We start from the raw sequence: 15,557 nt of genomic DNA, 5'->3' as shown, positions 1-15,557 counted from the left end.
TTAAGTTATAATCAGATAAATCTAATAATTGTGTATTAAAACTAATATTGTTTATAAACATTTAATTCATACATGGTGTATCGTTAAAAAGAAATTTTTGAAATCAAGGTTATGTTTACATTTGACAAATAAATAATTTTGACATATTTTCTTATTGACAAGGAAAATCCAGTATTCGAAAAGTTTCTTTTTTCAATATACAATGAAAAGAGAGGTTGCGTTTGAAAATTCTGGAAGTGTCGTCTGAATTGGCGCTAAAACTCGAAAAGGATCATTCCGACGTAGACCGTACCTATTTTTATACACCGCATAAGTGACATGGCTGCCGTCGTCTTACATTTACCACACGGTTGAAAATGTCGAAAAAAGTGCCGTAGCAATCGCCGAAAAGCGGCGTAATGTGTGCAATTTGTGCGAAAACGACGTGTCGTTCGTTTTTGTGTTACTTGTACCAAGTTATATAACATTTATCAACTCGTCGGACTAACTCCTAATTTTTTTATTACACCCCAAAAAAGAAAATCTTAATCACGAAGGATTTATAAAATAATAAGGTAAGTTAAAATTGCAGTTAATAAATCGCGCATCGCAAAACCATTAAAATTTAAATCGAAACCACACCGTCCCCACGTTTACTATTCAAATGAAGGCATAAAATAATGTAACGTTGATAAGAAATAATCAGTTTAAATAAAAATAAAACGGTGATAAGAAAAACGACGATGACTCATTTTCGGGTTCAAGCATCTTGCGATTTATGTCTTTATATACTGGGTGGTCCAAAATATGATGATTTTATTGAAAAGTGTTTTACGCCCACCCTGTTTTATTTCCAAGTAGGCTTATAGTGACGTTAATGAATTATTCATTCATTAAAATGTCAAAGATAATTAGACTATTTATTAATGAAAAAAACAATTAAAAAAAAAATAGAAAAATTATTTCGTTTTATAACTTTTTTTTGTAAAATAGAACTGGATTAAAAATAACTGCAAAACCTACTACGATTTTTTTTATGTTTCGAAACTCATTCCAGACGTTTCGAAAACGTAGATGGCGGTGTTTTCATAATGCCAGCTGTTTATTTGACAGTTGACTTAGTCAGGTGTTTTTAATATGATTATACAGAGTGATTCATTTAACTTAATTTAATTGGTGTTTGTTTCGAGTGATTTTAATTATATTATAATAAATTATACACTGTGCTACATACGTCGACGTGCGTATCTTATAATTTAAGCCTAGTAAAGTAAAACGCGCTTGTATGAAAAGATTTTTCGCTCTTGTATTTTTTTTGTATTTTCAATACTAAACAACACTTTATTACTATCTTATAAGGTGCCTTATAGAATCACGAAAAGTAAGCAACCTTACACAATCGCAAAATATATATTTCTACGTGTTTCTATAGATATGGTGATCATGATTGAGGCGAGTCTGCTGAAAATTGATTTTAAAAGTGTAATGTGAAAAAATGAAAGCAGTCGAATTTGGATTGTAGTCAGATGCGGCTAAGGGTGCTTATTTGATACGATGTGTACGGTTTTACATGTAGTAATAATATTAAAGAAGACTCTGTTTTATAAAAATATCACTGCAATAGTGAATCCTCAAGACCCGTTTGAGATTCTTGATATATTCATACTTGAAAATAATTTGGCTTGCTCGATATCTGGGTGCTTACTGGGGGATTACAGGCGTTTATTCGAAGCAAATCGCCAAACGCATTGTGGACCCATTGTAGTATTTATTGAGGACGAATTGCGAGCCTTGTACTAAATCAAGTGACTCGTCTTTGTTGTACTATAGCAGGCACTATGTCTCTACGGTTGAATTTCGACAAGATATTTTTACTTTGTTTAATGAAAAAGGATATAAAGATGTAGAATAAGTAGTTGATGACAAGGTACAATGACAATATACAAGGTGCTTTAAAATTCTCCTTGCAAGCTTCTAGGATTTGTAGAGGGGACTAAGTAGATAATATTTTGAAGTGAAACCCATGTCCGGAAACGTACCGTTTCCGTGCTGCAATCATTTGAACATCCATTGCACGAGCAATTGCTCGTTTACTCGTTGACGGGTTTTCTTCAACGTGATGTAGTATGGCGTCTCCTTGGAGGACCACAGTCATTTCTGCAAGCGGTGAAGGTATCTCTTTCTTGAAGCCTTTGCGTAATGAGGTCGAGCTTCGCCATACAGAAGAATCATGTTAGTGTATTCTGCAAACGTCTCCTACACGTTAATTGACATCACCTCATCCCACGTAAGCACCCTACGTTATGTAACCAAGCAAACCTGTTTTCAAACGACTGTAGCACGGAAACGGTATGTTTTCGGACATGGGTTCCAATTCAAAATATTATCTCCTTAGTCTCCTCTACAAGTCCTACAAGTTTATAACGGAAATTTTAGAGCACCTTGTATACACATACTCTTAAAACTTTTAGAATAATTTTTTCTCTTGATAACATCTTCAAATTAAATTAATTTTTTGAAACTTCTCTACCAATCTCTTATCGAAAGAATATCTATATCTTCAAACAGGTGTCTCAGTATGAGTACAATTAAAGTAAAGTAGCATTTCATATCAGTTGTTAAATTTCCTTTGATAAAGAAAGGCCTAATTCATTAAGTACCCACTATATCTAACTATAAATCGTGGTTTTTGAGCGTAGGTTTCACACATCCAGTGGGGATTTACATCATTCAAATGCTTTATGCCCGACTACAATGTAAATGTTGTTTTGTTGACAAAACATCTAGGTCTAGTATCAGTTCTACTGACAGTGCTAGGTAGCACTAATAGAGACGAACAGCTAAACTCGAATATTTCTAGTTCTAGATCTAATGTTAGTTTTAGTGCTAGTGTTAGCTCTAGTTTTAGTTATTGTTCAGCGCTAGATTGTTGTATATTTATATGGAACTAAATTTTTCACATAACGGTCTTTTGGCTATAACGGACACTCCCTTCCCCATATTAATAACGTATTAATACGAGGTTTTTCTATGTTACATACGGTTGAACTCGTATTGAAGGGTACGAGTCCAATAATGAGATGTTTATATCTAGATTCTAGTTGCAAACTTTATACGGGATGTCATAAATTTTAGTAATTGTTGCAAAATGATTTGTTGTTTTCGTTTTTTTTATTTAAGAATAAAAAGAGTATCACAATACACGAATTTAATGTTATTTTAAGAACAAACATCGATCGACCCAGCTCTGTACTCTATACATCGAGCGGTCGCTATTTTTACGATCTCGCCGATCAAGTCTTTAGAAATAACACTAACTACTGTAGGTGCATTTCCAAAGCCAACAAACAACGTGGCGACCAATACAACAAAGTGTCAATAGCCAATGGTATCTTGCCTTCACCCACATGATTCTAAAAATAAATCTATATCTACCAAAACCGTGTTTTGATTAATTCTACTGTAAATATGTATACGTTTTTAGCAAAATGGTTGTTGGAGACGCAAATATTAATAATATTATGGGCGGAATTGCCAATACGGGCGTTCGATTGCACAGCTATAAAAGAAAATTGAAACAACGGTAAGTTCTGTGTCTACTCAAAATATATTTTTCTTAATTAAAACTTTTTTGGGGGCGTTTCAAAAAAGGGATTAAAACTTGGGAATAGTTTATCGTGTAAAGTTAGACTTGTATAGAATTTTTTGGCAAGTGGTTTGGGATATTTTTGGCGCGCTAACGTTTTTTGACTTATCTAATTCCTGCGGTTCAACCGACAGACGATGTAAAAGAAGTATTTTTAAATATTTGAGTCGTTGACGTAGATTTTTTTAATATTTTTTACCGTTCACCTCAATATTTTAGTTTAAATAAAAACTAATTTAATTTAGTATACATTTTTTTTGATAAATTTGTTACTAAAACCACGTAGTTTTTGGCATTCATACAAACAAACTCCTTTCCTAACTCCACGAAAATTTATCGGATTTTGTGGCGATGACGTTTCTCATTTCGCGTTATATAAAATCCTTGGAACAATTTATTTAAAATGAAATTGAATTATTTTCTTTAATTTTTTATATTCATTTAGGTTCGATATAATCAAAAAATTAGGCCAAGGTACGTACGGAAAAGTTCAATTGGGTATAAACAAGGAAACCGGACAAGAAGTTGCAATAAAAACCATCAAGAAATCAAAAATTGAAACTGAAGCTGATTTAATCAGAATCAGAAGAGAAATTCAAATAATGTCTTCTGTTAGACATCCAAATATTGTTCATATTTATGAAGGTTTGTTTATTCCAATTAAATTTGTAACATAATTTAATAACATTTTTTCTTTTAGTATTTGAAAATAGAGAAAAGATGGTTCTCGTGATGGAATACGCCGCGGGTGGTGAACTTTACGATTATTTATCAGAAAGAAAAGTGCTTGCGGAGGAGGAAGCACGGAGAATCTTCCGACAAATAGCGATAGCTTGCTATTACTGCCACAAACACAAAATTTGTCATCGAGATTTAAAACTCGAAAACATCTTATTAGACGAAAACGGAAACGCCAAAGTATAAATGCTACTACATTATTTATTATTATTTTTTAATATAACGAATCTTTTAGATTGCTGATTTTGGTTTATCAAACGTCTTCGATGACACGCGATTGTTATCGACATTTTGCGGCTCTCCACTTTACGCCTCTCCTGAAATTGTTAAAGGGACGCCTTACCACGGACCGGAAGTCGACTGTTGGTCACTTGGTGTTCTTCTTTACACGCTAGTTTACGGTGCTATGCCTTTTGATGGGAGTAATTTTAAACGATTAGTCAAACAAATTTCTCAAGGAGATTATTTTGAACCTAAAAAACCTAGTCGTAAGTAACCAATCAAGTTTTTGCGGGGAAGTTAATTTAAATTTGACTTTTTTTTAGCTGCTTCACCACTTATAAAAGATATGTTAACGGTGAACCCAAAATATCGCGCCGATATCTCGGATATATGTTCCCATTGGTGGGTGAATACGGGTTACGATGAATCTGCATTAGAAATATCAGAGTATTTAGCGAATCAAACCCCCGTTCGACTCGATTATTTGTTATCGTTGGCACCACCCCCACCGCAATTAGAAAGCGATAAACTCGTTGTAACCGGTGATGTAGTTCCAGATGAAAATGTTAATAAATTGGAAAGTGTAGCACCGCCGGCTAGATCTCAATCAGTTGGTAGTTTAATGGAATTATCACATCCGGCTGAAAAGCGTATAAAAGATTTACTTTCCGAACAACAACAAGCGACAACACCATCAACAACAACGCCTAAACGTAAATTGGAATTATTATCATCGAGCACAGATCAGATTAATCAAGCGAATCGGAAAGATAAAATTATTAAAGAGAATACGATTGCTGATATTTCAGTGCATGCGACTATTCATGAACATGCTCAAGAAGAAGACGCAAATAAAGCGTGTGAACCCGCGCCGTTAGATAAAAGTCGAACTCAAACGCTATCGAAAGAAATGGATGTCGAACAATTTGAGGAATCGGAACAAGGAGCTGCGTGTGCCGAAATACTCCTCGAAGAAGAAGAAGCGAAAAAGAATGTGGATGTTAAAAAGCAGTTAAAAACCACCAAAACCGGTTCGAGTTTGGTTCCTACAAAATTAGAAGAAATCAACGAAAATCCGAGTCAAGAAAATTTATGTGATAAAGAAAATGTTATTCAAAAGAAACCGGATGAGGTACAAAAAGAAGAAAAAATTAAAGAAAATAAAACGCAAGAGAATGAAGATGAAAAATTAAAAGATAAATCACCAAGCAAGAAAGTTAAAAAAATTTTAACAGATAAAGATGACAATCGTATTGAAAGTGTTAAAAAAGAAGAGATTAAAGAAAAACTTGAAGAAAAGGAAATAAAAGATGATGAGGGTAGTAAAAAAGAAGATGTTGAAAATAAACCATTAGAACGACGAAGATCTAGAATATACGAGCAAGCGGAAAAGTTCCAAAATTTAATTGCTGCCAACGAAAGTAAAACAAACATACCGGAAAAACCGAAGAAAGTTATTTTACCTGGGGTTAATGTTGATGGTTATAAGAAACAATTTGAAAGAAAATGTAGCTTAACGTCGACCTCACCTCCGAAAGTCGCTAAGTGTAGCATACCAAAACGAATTAGTATCGATAAGCAACAAAGTGCGGATAAAGAAAAAAGTCCGGAAGAAAAAATCCAAATCGACGAGAAAAAGAAAGAAGAAGTTAAAAAAGATGTAAAAGAAAATGTTAAAGATATTAAACCAGAAAAAAATGCGAAGGTAAATAAAATTAATTTAATTAAATTAATTTTTAAGGTTATCTTATTGAATACATTGACTTAATTTTGAATTGGTTTTTAGCCTTTGGATACAAATCTAAAAGAAAAAGAAAACATTTCCGATGAAAGAAAAACTCAATTAAAAAATGCCGTAAATGTAATTTCAAACGCTTTAGAAAAAGAAGGTACTAGAAAATCAAAATCTCGTCCCTGTATAAGAAAACCCCCCGTACCTTTCGGTGTTGGTGGAAGATCAGCTTCCGGTAGTATTGGAATGATATCAACTCCTCTTTCACCGGAAGAAACACAAAAACAATTAAAATTACAAATTAGCCCCAACAACGATACCCGAATGGCCACAGTTCAAGTTTCCACTCCAGAGCATATAAAATATGAACCCGCTTTAGAGGATAATAAAACGTCGTCAGCGGAAATAACATTAAAATCGGCTACGTTACCGCGTAGAAAAACAACTAAAGCTGAGATTCATTTGAATTATCCACAACCGAAGCCGGCGACGATGGAATTTAAGACTGAAATGGCGCATAGGATTGAAGCGCCGCAGAAATTAACCACGCAAAGAAGTGAGGCTGTGTTCCCAGTGGTTGCAGCTCCTAATTTAACGCAACGATCCGCTAGCGTTGAACCGGACACTAATAAATCAAAACCAAAAGAACGCATTATTCCGATTGCCATTGAAAAACAAGATGATAAGAAGCAAAATGTTACTGTTACGTCTCCGGGTGCTAATGTTAAACCACCAATTACTGCAGTTGGAGCTAATAAAGGGTTACAAAATCAAAAATCTTATCAATCACAAAGGTATAAATTTTTAATACATAAATTTGTATTAAAATTAATTTACTTAAATCATTTTTATTTAGATCGAGTAGTTTATCAAGACAATCAACTCAAGAATCAGATTCGGAAAATACTGTATCAGGTGCCGGAGAACCAATTCGTAAATCACCAAGGGAATATATTATTCCAATTGCAGTTGAAGGTGGTGGATATGTAACACCCCGAGCTGGAAGTCTAGAACCAAGCGAAACAGGAAGTACAACTAGCACTATTACTAATAGCAGTAGAAGGTCGAAGTTCCCAAGAAGTGCGGCTCGTAGAATGAAGTAAAATACTAACTAAAATATAACACAAAATTTTTAATTAATTTTTCATTTTAGTTCCTTGTTGAGTGATCGCGATGGATCGGAAGATGAATCGCCGTTTGCTATTCATCGACATAGTTCGTTTGGAAGGGATAGTGATACAGAAGAATCAAGAAAAGATACTTTCCCGATGCATAGATTAAGGTTAAAAACTAAAAATTTAACTAAAATTAATTAAAAGATTTTTTATATTGCAGGAGTTCAAGACCAAGAAAATCAAATTTGGAACATACAGATTCAATGAGTTCTGGAGAAGATGATGACGATGATGGTTTTGATATTTTAACAGCAGAAAATTTGTTTTCAACACTTTTATCTCGGGTAAGGAACCCTTTGAGGGATTCTTTTGTTTTCAATAAAAATTTTTTGTGTCATTATAGGTAAAAGATTTGACTCAACGAATAAACGTGGATGATCGGCCTGGATTTCCTAGCAGTCGTTTATTAAGCCATTTCGATCATGGCACAAATTTCTGGAACTTCAAAAGTCGTTTGGATCCTTTTTCCAGGTAAAATCCTTAAAAGCAATTTACTTTTTATTCATTCAAATAAATGAAATAAAAATAGTAAATCATCATTAACTTAAAACAAAACCCGCTTGTTTTTTACAAGCACTCGTTGCACGATTACGTATCGGAAAGAAACGAGAACAGTGACGTAAGTTACGTACAAAGTAGCTTCAGTTCACAAACACACTGTAGTGGGAGTTGATTAAATGGTAAAAATGTTTAAAAAAAGCACTTCATTTTAACCAGACACACAAATTTTTCTATTGTATTTATTTTTGATAAATAATTTTTTTGTATCATTTTTTAGAACGACACCGTTTGGGCGTACATTAAGCCAAGAACGTACAACTTCCGGTTCGAATCATTCTCCAAGACCGACAATTGGTGGGGGTGCCCCATGGAGGCGTAGCGTAAGCAGAGATCTTGCCTCGGACATCGAAAGCGTTTTTAATGACAATCAAACTCCCACACAAGCAGCCACGTTACCGAGAGGAGGTAAATTTCTTTATCTCATGTATATATATTTTTTACACGTTTATTTAAACGTAATACGTAACATGCCTGATCTTGTAGACGTTTTACTGTAGATTTTTTTTTTTTTTTGATTTTTTATGGTAATATCTATTTTTTATTTATGGAATTATGGTATATTTTTTGCACTAGTTGATATTTTGATGTTAATAATTGTAATTTTGATTAATTTATTGTTGCCATTTATTTTTTTTAATTATTTATTTTTTTAGATTATACCATGAGATTCAAAATGATTTCATTAGAAAAATAATTTATGTTTCTATGTTAATGGTTATGATTCAATAATAAAAATCATTTTGGGTCTAAAACGGTACTTCAAATATTTCGATTTTTTTCTTTTGAAGTATTAACTTTTTGTTACCTTAAATAATCTTAATTTTTTATTTAAAATTTATTTTTTTTGATTTATTTTTTTTTTATCGGCATATTCTAAATGTAGAGCAGCTCGACTTGTTTTTTTTTTAATTTTTATGTTTATTGATGAAATTGTGCAACTTCATGGGTAGATATATTGCGAATCGGGTTTGATAATCGAATATTTGGAGTATGCTGGTAAAATAAAAACGGTGGACGCACTGTGGCATGGCTGTGACGGTGTTGTGTGGTTGCAGCGAGAGTGCGCGTGATGGTGCATGTGCCCTGTGGACCCTCGGACCAGAAGGGCACCCACTAACTTTCTGCCGCCTGGCTACTACCCGCTACGACACACGATTCGGTAGGCCGCATGAAAAAAAACCTATTATACCAAACATCATCGACACCATCACCCGAACATTCAATATCACCTCCACAACTCACCATCATTTTTAATCATCAATCATTTTTTGCACATAAAGTAAAACCTCATTAAATAATATAAACGGTGTTTTTATTAAAAATTAATTCATTTCATTAAGCACCTTTTATATTACTTTTTCCGTTTTTTTTTCTTTTCTTGATGAACTATGTTTATTGAGGCTTTTTATTTTTGACACATTGGCTGTTGGGTTGAAGATCTCTTCTTTGAAGGTTGTGGATTATTACTATATTTTAGACATTAATTTTACCATAAAATAATTACCATATATTCACAATCCAAAAAATTGTTAACAATTTATCTCTTTGACAGTGACATTGAAATATCAAACACCAACCAAGTCATAAAAATTCCTAACACAAATTTTATTTAAATTTAAGGTTGTTTTTAGTAATTAATTTATAAAATTTTTATGAACCTCATATTTTAAAAGAAAAAATTGTTTTAACTGACTTCCTGTAGTAAATTATGATAGGTTAATTTTCTAGAAGCTTCAAAATTGAGGTTAACAAAAAAATTTACATATGTCATTGTGGCAGTATAAGTCAATGTCATTTTGAAATTTCATTTCCCAATATTAATTTATGATTTATTGGAGTTATTACTTGAGAAATAGAGGTGTAATTTCCACAACCTTCAAAAAAAGTGTTTTTCTTTGTAGATATTTGGTATTTTAAAAGTGCACTTCAATTTTTTTAATCAAAATCGACTTTTTTATAATTTGAATTAAATTTTTTTTTGTATTTTGTATTGATTGATTTTTCTTGTGATTTTTTACGTGTGAATTGATTTTTTTGATCACTACATTTAAATTCAATTTGAATAAATTGGCTTTTTCATCCAAATTTCGATTTACATTAATCATATTCTTTCCAAGCAGCCGATGATTCATACACAAATTAATATTTCACCTCCATTAAAAAAATACAAAAAAATCTACCCCTTTAGATAAAAATCATCAACAATAAACTGTAAGTAAACACCATTTAATGTTAAACAAATTTAAAATCACCTTTTTCAAGATAAAATATTGTTCTAATTTTTGTTTGGTACTAATTTCAGATAATAAGCCAACCCAACAAGACAACCTTAATTTATCAGACCTCAACTTGAAACAATTAAAATTATCTGAAGAAGATGCGATAGCTTTGTCGTATTTAACACCAGGACTTTCAAGACGTATACAGAAACAATTATTGGCACAACTTCCTCCGTCGGAAGCAAAAAAATTAACACGAACTATGTCGATGAGAAATTCGAGGGAAAAGACACCAATCGAGGAAACAAAGAGTTTGTGTTCAGTACCAAGACGTTATTCAATCGAAAGTAACAATAAAGATTTAAGTTTACCGAGAACTAAATGTGTTAAGACGGGAACGATTTCAGAGGAACTTTACAGTAATTTACCAAAACCAAATTACAACAATAGCAATTTATTGAAAGCAAACGAGGAGGATGGTGAAAAATCTAAGATACCATCAACATTACCTAGGAAATCGCGATTTTTACGACCGGATTTTTATGATAAACCTAAAGATGATACAACGGTTAAAGACAAAGAAAAAAAAGAGCGTGAAATGGAAACTCAAAAAGTTTTAAAAGAAATTAGGGATAAAAGAAAAAGTCGATTAAATTTAAAAAGGGAAAGATCTTTATCGAGAGATACTTCAAAAAGTGAAAGTACAGAAGCAAGTGAAGAAATTAAAAATAATAATAATAATAATAAAGAAATTAATGGTAACAAAGAAATTAATATTAAATATAAACCGTACATTGAAAATGTTTATGGTACAATTCCAAAGTTAAATAATTCAAAATTAATAAAACCGAAATCTTTAGAAAACGGGAATTTAGAACTTAATCAACCAGAAGATACAAATCGCATATTAAATAATGTTTCCGATTCAATTAAAACGATTGAAACAAATATAAATTCAAATAATGATTATGTTAACATTTCACCAATCGTTAATGAAGATGAAAAAATTGCTACAAAAAAAGAAATTAAAGTATCAAAATTAATGCGGCCTAAAAGTTATCCAACTGATACTTTGAAAAATGTAAAAACTGAAACGAAAAGTGACACGTTTAAAAAAGATATTGAAAAAAGTAAAATTGCAAAACCGAAAAAAAATGAAGTTAAAGATGAATTAAATGAAAAATTGGAATTTAAAGAGATGCATGAATTGAAAGAAAAACAAGAATTAAAGGAAAAACAGGAATTAAAAGAAAAGCAAGAGTTAAAGGAAAAGCAAGAATTAAAGGAAATAAAAAATAAAAGTCCGCCAAAAATAAATGGTGAAAAATCAAACAAAAATCGTTTTTTGCAATCAATTGAAAAGAAAATAGAAAAATTACGTGGTTTAAATAACGGAAATGGAAGTCGTGAGAATAGTGTAGAAAAAAAAATGTTAAAAGAAGAAAAAGAAAAAAAATCTCACATAGAAACTGCAATAAAAAAATTACGTGAACAAAGTCTACCGAGAACGATCGATCATTGTATAACAGAATCGGGATTAATAAAACGAGCTGTAAGCGTTGAAGATGTACCAAAATGTTCAACCGGAAGGAAACCTTTAGAACCATCGAGAAAATCTGTAACAAAAATACTTGGTTTATTTAAAAAATACGAAGAAAAAGATAAATCAGGGAAAAGCAAATTAAAAAAACCAAAAGAAGTTAGTAAAGCTGCTGATTGTAATAAAGATAAAGAAAGCGAAGAGAGACCGAAATCGTTTTACGAACCACCACCATTAGGAAAAATTGATGAAGCTAAAACAAAATCATCAAAATTACCAGTAAATTCATTTAGGCGTAGTTTAAATTTAGAAAATAAACCAAAAAATAAACAAATCGAAGAAAATGGTAATATAAATAACGATTTAAATTTTAATAATCACAAATTAGATCGTGCCAATTTAAAATTGGATTTATCGAAAACTATAGATATTCCCGATCAAATTCCGAGTACGAGTTCTGAAAATCGTAATTCAACCGCTACGGATGATAGTTCATTATTTTTATCACCGTGTGATGATAATGTGAGTTGTTGTGATTCGTGGTCGATTTGTTCCGATTATCACACCCACGATTTGACATCGCCCATTTCGATTAACGGAAATATATATTCGGGCGATGAAAGCGGCGAATCCGTTATTGATCGGATTCGAAGGAAAAGCTTTTACACACGATTTAATGAAAAGAAAAAAACTCCATCGAGGAAACCGTCGATTTCCGGAAGTTATCGCGATTTAGATTTGTACAAAGATTATAATAATCAAAGAAAGAGTAGTTCTTACGTGAGGAGTCCCGGAGATTATAGTTCTTTGGATCGTCGATCAGTTGATTATCGATTTCCTACTACTGAGAGAAGATTGAGTTACGGTTCATCGCAGGATTCGTCTTCGTCGCCGGTTAAAAAAGATTACAGACCGTACACGAGAAGTTCGTCGTTGTTTAACAACGATTACGTTAATGTTCCGCATCGATATCAAACGTACAATCCGAGATTAACTAAACATATTTCATCGTTGTATTCCCCGGATACCGAAGATGATGCGGTCGATGATTTAATTTCAGCTGGAAAGACGAGATTGTAAGTTACATTTTTTTTTATTTATCCTAAATAGAATATACGTTACTTTGCAAAAATTTTTTTACATCCTGAGTGATCTGATTCATCTTTGAACTAAAAAGATGTATACAATAAAATTTATAATAAATTAAAATTATTATACCTGGTTATCTCTAAATATTTCGTCTTCAAAATCGTCTATATTGATGTTTATTATGATGTAAATTTACTAAAAATATTCAAAAAAAATTGATTACTTTTTTGAGGTTATGATTTTAATGTATTTAATTTTGGTTGTTGATTTGCTTACTTTACCGGTGAGATATTCGTACAATTATTTTAGATGTCTTCTATGAAAAATGTTAATACATTTTATGGAGTAAATAGAAAATTTATTATTTTTAAATAAACTATTTGACACAATTTAACATTCGCCGACATTTTGATGTTGCCAATATTAACAAATTAAAGTCCTTAATTTGATTAAGGTTATGTTAACATCTACCACATAAAATACGTTAAAAGTCGCAAAATTCTTATATTTGATTCGCCTTAAAGTATTTTAGTTGGTAAATTAATAATTAATATTAAAATTAATTTAATGTAAAATTCCATTTGATGGTTCAAATAAACACTGTGAAGTTAGCTCAATTTATTAGAAACTGTCAAATTGACAACTTCCGCTTTTGAATTAAAGTTTCTTTAATTTATTATTTTTCTTTAGAAGCAGTTACCATTATCAACCATCAAGACTGAACGGAAGGGCATCAAGTATTTCACCATCAATAGACAAGTTATAAAAAAAGTAAAATAAGAAAAAACGATTTTTGTCATTGTTAAATCATAATCCTCGCATAAGTCATACAGTATGCAAAATCCGTATTCGAACACCCACCGAAAAATTACATAATCGCGAATTACTCTAGAATGGTAGTACAAATTTAAAGTATTTTTGGTGATTTATTTCACTTATTATAGTGGATGTCTTGGTTACCTATACAGTTCATAAAATGGTTTATATTTGCAAAAAATAAAAAAATAAAGGTTTTAACTTATGGAATATGGTAATTCAGCCGAAATCTTCGTTTTATAGATGGAATATTGACTGCGAAGGGGTGTATACACATTTTGAAAAAGAAATAGAGCAATGTGCAGAAAAATGGGCATGTTTACAAGATTTTATCTTTCAACAAGATAATGATTCGAAGCATATCGCGCTAGATCTAGACTTTGGATCGTGTACAATTGTTCAGAGCACCTCAAAATACCGTCACAAAGCCCAGATCTTAACCCTATTATCAATATTGAACTGCAGAGGTAACCAGCATATCCACTTTTGCTTTTACTCTTCTAAGTGAAATAAATCAAAAAAAATATTTGAAATTTCTGCTATCATTCTTGAGTAATTCGTGATTTTCTAATATTTCGGAGAGCGTTTGAATACAGATTTTGCATATGGTAAATAGAAGTTAAGAAAATGTTGAAAAAGATAAGTAATAAAATGAACTTAAAAGTAATTAAAAGAAGATAAAATTTCGTCCTTGTTAAAGTTAGATTTTAGTAAGAAAAAGAAAATAGCTTTGAAGCAACAAAAGAAAAGTGTATCTCTTTGAACTTTTAATCAAACTCCGATGAACAAAACTAGAGAAAATTGAAAATGACGACTTGTGATATGTTTTTCTTTTTATTTTGGGACGAATTCTTGCCTCGTTTTAAGTATTGCTCATAAAAAAAATGATTTTCTAAAACGAAAATGTCAATTATTTTTCAGTAACAAAGATAAAACTTTAAATTTAACTTTAAAGTGTTGAAATAAATAATTACACGGTAAATAGTAAGAGAAGTTACAAAAGTCTAGTCGAACTTAATCAAAAATTAAACTTAAAAGTTGCCGTCTGATACGTTATGGTTGTTTTTTTAAGTAGAACTAAGCGAAAAAGAAAAAAATTAATAGATTTTTACAGGTTAATAGAAGTAATAATTTTCAGCATGTTAAATGTTGTTTGCGTTTCCCTATTTTTATTAATTATTTTTTTCTTTCTTTGTTCAAGATGTTTCAATAATTTTTAACGAATTATTTTTGACTCAAATTAATGAATTTATTGAGTTATCTTGAATTTTTTATGTTCTCTCTAAATAGAGATTAGTTTGTTTGAGAATTTATTATTATTTATTGACTTATTTATTTATAATTTCGGTTATATTAATAAAAAGTAATGTTTTCTCATTATGTGGTTGAATTGATTGGCTTTATAAATAATTTTTTTATATAATAAAATTGTTAAGAATGTTATAAATAAATAAAACTCATCTAAACGATAAATTAATATCTTTTTAACAAAAATCATTTTGTCTCTATACATTTATTTAAATATCTCGTTATTATAAAGATTTATTTTTCTCTTTTTTTTGTTAATAACTACTACTAAATAATTTATTATTAGTGCATTCTTTTTTTTGAGTAATAATTTATTAACATCATCATCCAAGATAAAAATTCAATTTGAACGAAAGATGTATTTTTAGGTATAAATATTTACCCCAGTTTTTTCTTCTTTTTCTTGTGTGAACTGTTAGATATTATATGTTGAATTTTGTGATTTTATAAAAAAAAAAATAAAATACATTTATATAATTTTTGTATGATTTTATTCTTTAATTTCATCGATTCTTTTCATCACAAATTGTAA

At 30.9% G+C, this 15,557-nt stretch overlaps 1 protein-coding gene across 3 annotated transcripts; it reads left to right on the top strand.

Moving 5' to 3' along the window:
• Window positions 1-165: 165 nt before the first annotated feature.
• On the top strand, window positions 166-15,502 carry LOC111427121 (Nuak family kinase 1). Of its 3 annotated transcripts, none has more exons than XM_071194031.1 (15): window positions 166-554; window positions 3,464-3,562; window positions 4,071-4,270; window positions 4,326-4,543; window positions 4,599-4,851; window positions 4,909-6,290; window positions 6,372-7,111; window positions 7,174-7,416; window positions 7,471-7,599; window positions 7,653-7,776; window positions 7,836-7,963; window positions 8,067-8,111; window positions 8,271-8,458; window positions 10,356-12,888; window positions 13,595-15,502. In XM_071194031.1, exons 2-15 carry the CDS (start codon window positions 3,468-3,470, stop codon window positions 13,665-13,667), a joined length of 6,351 nt encoding a protein of 2,116 aa, XP_071050132.1. In that variant the 5' UTR covers window positions 166-554; window positions 3,464-3,467; the 3' UTR covers window positions 13,668-15,502. The 3 variants fall into 3 exon arrangements, with proteins under 3 accessions (XP_071050132.1, XP_071050131.1, XP_071050133.1); XM_071194030.1 differs by having other exon boundaries at window positions 13,592-15,502; XM_071194032.1 differs by lacking the exon at window positions 8,067-8,111 and having other exon boundaries at window positions 167-554; window positions 13,592-15,502.
• The last annotated feature ends 55 nt before the right edge of the window (window positions 15,503-15,557 follow it).

The sequence above is a fragment of the Onthophagus taurus genome, chromosome 2, assembly GCF_036711975.1.
Source record: "Onthophagus taurus isolate NC chromosome 2, IU_Otau_3.0, whole genome shotgun sequence".
Taxonomy (NCBI): Eukaryota; Metazoa; Arthropoda; class Insecta; order Coleoptera; family Scarabaeidae; genus Onthophagus; species Onthophagus taurus.
The sequence above is the reverse complement of the archived record's forward strand: the minus strand, read 5'-3'. Positions and strand labels throughout refer to the sequence as shown.